At 31.1% G+C, this 4,220-nt stretch overlaps 1 protein-coding gene across 1 annotated transcript; it reads right to left on the bottom strand.

The window, feature by feature from the left end:
* Nucleotides 1–1,517: 1,517 nt before the first annotated feature.
* Nucleotides 1,518–3,317, bottom strand: LOC111028540. Its single transcript, XM_022307228.1, has 6 exons — nt 3,123–3,317; nt 2,933–3,077; nt 2,791–2,837; nt 2,387–2,585; nt 2,242–2,304; nt 1,518–2,150 (listed from the first exon to the last, which is right to left on the bottom strand). The coding sequence occupies exons 1-6, from the start codon at nt 3,315–3,317 to the stop codon at nt 1,591–1,593; spliced, it is 1,209 nt and encodes a 402-aa protein (XP_022162920.1). The 3' UTR covers nt 1,518–1,590.
* Nucleotides 3,318–4,220: the final 903 nt, after the last annotated feature.

The raw sequence follows: 4,220 nt of genomic DNA, 5'->3' as shown, positions 1-4,220 counted from the left end.
AAAATAATTTTTATTTTTCTCAAAATGGCCACTTAAAGCGTATTCCATTTGATTGCAACGGAAATGTATAATATTATTACTACCATGAACTAAGAATCATTGACCTTATACTACTAGACAAATAATCAGCGAATGAAAAGCGGCAAAAGATAGATGGCTCTTTTTATTGACTCGTACGCACGGTAATACGGTACCGTATGCATAGGTCTATTTACTGTACCTACTACTTGACTACAATGCAAAGTACAAGGTAACTGTCTAGTTTCTAGTAAAAAGTTTATATACTCGAAGACTTCTTAGTTCATGATTATTACCGCTATTAATAGTATTATTATCTATATATCATTGTTCAAAAATATGAAAACAGTCAGACATATTTTTTTGTATAACAGTATTTTATGTTATATTTATTAAAAAGTTAACTGTTATTAAGAAAAAGACGGTTTAGATATTTAAGCTTGAGAAATTTAAAATTGTTCATACTTCCAATTCCAAACGATAGTAAATTTCCTTATTACCTTATACAATTATTATTAATGTATGATGAATTCAAAATATTACATGATTCCTACATAAACACTGCAAGAGTTGAGTTCCACTGTATAAGTAATGTATTTAAAATGCGATGATTTATGTTTGCTTTCTAATTTGTATTAATTGTATTGCACTTATAACACATCTATCCTGCATTATAATAACGTATAGATGAGTGAAGCTAATACCGACGAATACGTGGGCTGTGGCCCCGTTAAATTGGTTTTGTATTACGTAATTATAATATATAAACGGGTCATAAAGTATGAATATTGAATAATAATAATAATAATAATAATCACAACAAGAGTATCAATCATGTTTTTCATAAAAAATGTTTATACATTTTGTGTATTTAATTTGACTTTAATGAATATAATGATGAATGGCGAATAATAATTTTTGTTTTACACACAACTAAACGATGAAATTACGATTATTTCCAATATCCGTCGGTAAGTTGGATTAGTATTATTCTATGAACGAACTGTTATTCAACCTAATCCAACAATGTAAAAATATTTAAATTATAAATAGGAAATTACATATGATTAATTATTGGTAAATAAATCAGAGATTTTTAAATTTCAAAGAAAAATCTATAACTCTACACATTATTATATTGTACAATTTTACCTAGTATGTGTAAGTAATAATAATGTTTTTATTCTTAACTCGTGACTTCAAGTTATAAATAAATCGTTGATGTGAAATCCAAAATTAAACTAAATTCCAATATAAAAATAATATAAATAATCCTATTTGGACAAACTGTTTCCGCTCAGAATTATTTTTTTGTATATTATATTATATTATATTATATTATTGTATCATCGGATTCAAATTTAACACCATCCATTACAGTGACCCATGGGTGCACTTGTAAATTGCAACCTTCTGTACAGTAGAGTGACACACGATTCCCCGTTTTTTATTTTGTTAACAATGATACCATGATAGACAACTACAACTATGAATTATATATTTTTTTAACAACAATTATATACATATTTTTCGTATGCGTTAGACACATAATTTTCAACAATACCGCAGCGATTATATCTTCTTGGATTTACTTACTCCCTTCCTCACGCCAGGAGGCTTGAGAACAACAGACTTTAGGATCTCAGCGGTTATTAGGATCCTCCCAGACACTTTCTCAACTTTCGCTGTCGAGGGTTTGCTTACTCTCTTCCTCTCGCCAGGTGGCTTGAGAACAACAGACTTTAGGATCTCAGTGGTTATTGGGATCCTTCCATACACTTTCTCAACTTTCGCTGTCGGGGAAGAACTTGATTTGACTGAATCCGATTTTTTCGGAGTATTCTGAGACAACGGCGCCGGGGGTGCGGGTGACAGTGGTTGACAAAATACGCTAGTCGACGGGGGTGCCTGTGGCGACGGAGGCAAAACTGCTCCACTCGGCCCGGGTTTTGCCGTGAGTAGCATATCATTATAAGATTTAGCTGCAGCGAATGCAGCTGGTTCACCGTAACAGCGGTTATCGGGAGAAAACATTATTCCAGCGGACCCGAAGGATTGTGGTCTAGTCCACTCCAACGAACGATGTGAATAGTTCATACCGATGATGTGTGATGTGTTTTTCATTACATCTCCTGCACACATATAAAAAAATATGTTAAGTAAAAACTATAAATTTGATTCATGCAGTATACATCAAAATGACATAGACAATGTAAATCATACTTTCTAGGGTTGCAATCCTTGTTTTAATATCATTATATTTGCGTATCGGCTTCTCCGAGTTACCTTTATACAAACAAACAACATAAATCATAATATATAATATATGATAATTACATACATGTTTTAGATAAAAATTACTAATTACTTTCTAATGAAATCAATTTGTTTTCCATCTCGTGGAAACTTGTATTTAACATTCCATAACAGTGTTTGATACTTTTAACGTCGCAGCCGATGGTCATTAATTCATCGTCAATTTTTTCAATCAACGATTGTTGGAAATTTGACAATTTGGTGTCCACCTTGTTGTTTAAATCTTGCACGGTGGATAGGGACAATTCATTCTCGGTCTGAGTGTGTGCAGATTGTGTCAGCTTCGATAACATAAGATCTTCAAGTTGACGCAACTGCATAATGCGAAATAAAATAATTCAAGTACCAAATAGGAGATAATAATAATTATAATATGGGTATTTCCATCCATTCCGTAGTAAAAAATACTCAAAATATATTTTGATTAATATTATAGATAGGTAATATGTAAGTTACTTGTAGATCTTGAATCTTTTGTTTTTCATCACCGCGTCGAATCATTTCTACATAATAATGATTATTTTAGATACATATTTGTTTAATATTCGAAAATATTAATATTAGATAGGTATCCGTCATATTATTATGAAACAACTACCTTCCAACTCGTTCAATCTATTTTCCAATGGTAGATTTATTTCTATCACTTTTTGAAACTGTTCTATGTCAATACTACTGGATACAGCTTCTGGGTCTAAATTGATTTGAACACTTGCGTCGATAGATTTCTCACTCACGCTGACCTAAAGCATAAGAATAAATAATAATCACATATTATTTTATGGTACCAACGACCTACATCGAATAGATGCATCGTTCGACCATATATTATTATTTTTAAAACATTTTACCGACTTCTTTGGCATGTTCTTCCGTGCGTCATGAAGCGATTCAACCAGATGTCTCATGTTGAAAAATGCTAACATCCCGACAACACTAACACGTAAGACTCCTATGATTAAACAATTAAACTCATAAATCATAATATTCGCAATGCAAATGCTTATAAAGTCAGAACTGAATATAATAACACTCGAGTAAACTAAATTACAATTTCCACATTGTGTACAGGTATACGTTGTTAGGTTTTATTATTCCAGCCAGGAGACAAATAGTATAATTATTTTTAATCTCCTATGCTGAATGAGGAACGTGGTATAACACTTTCAAGACTTTTGATTCAACAAATTTTTTAATCGGCTTTAATTAAAAAAAAATAATACAAATCTAAAATTGTATACACCGACCTATAACTTGATCAACATAATCATTGAACATAATGAGTCAAAATATTTTGAATAAAATATTTTTCTGATTTAAATCTATAAATAAAGCATAATTCAAAAAAGGTGTGATGCATAGATATTACTTATATAATTCAGTGGAAATTGTATGTACCTACATTTTACGGTTTTTTTTTAGAGTACCACTGGAAATAAAATTGATTTCAATTTTTTCGAACTATAAAACTTATACTCGTAGTTCCTTGGTTTTTCCTGCCGCCTTAAAAACTACTAGGAACTTTTTACTTTTAACGCTCCAGAGTACCTATTAGATTCACATTCCTAGATTTCTTTTCGAGTCTGTGGGCACCCATGCACCCCACCCCTTTTTCATTTTTTAATTTGAATTCTATCAAATTTGTACATAATTTTTTTATATTTTGATTCTAAAAACTTATTTGCCTAACCTAATCTACCAATGCTGACGATGGGCAGAGAAAACCAAAGGCATAGCATAAGTATGCGCATATTAGGAATAACCTAACGGAAAGGAAGACATGGGCGACCGCAGGCAAATTAATTTTAAGAATCAAAAAAAAAAAATTATAAAAAATTTGATAGAATTCAAATTTAATAATAAAAATGGGAAGGGGGACATGGGCG

This window comes from Myzus persicae, unplaced genomic scaffold (assembly GCF_001856785.1).
Source record: "Myzus persicae strain clone G006 unplaced genomic scaffold, MPER_G0061.0, whole genome shotgun sequence".
Taxonomy (NCBI): domain Eukaryota; kingdom Metazoa; phylum Arthropoda; class Insecta; order Hemiptera; family Aphididae; genus Myzus; species Myzus persicae.
Note: the sequence above shows the minus strand (reverse complement) of the source record. Positions and strands in the feature narration are given on the sequence as shown.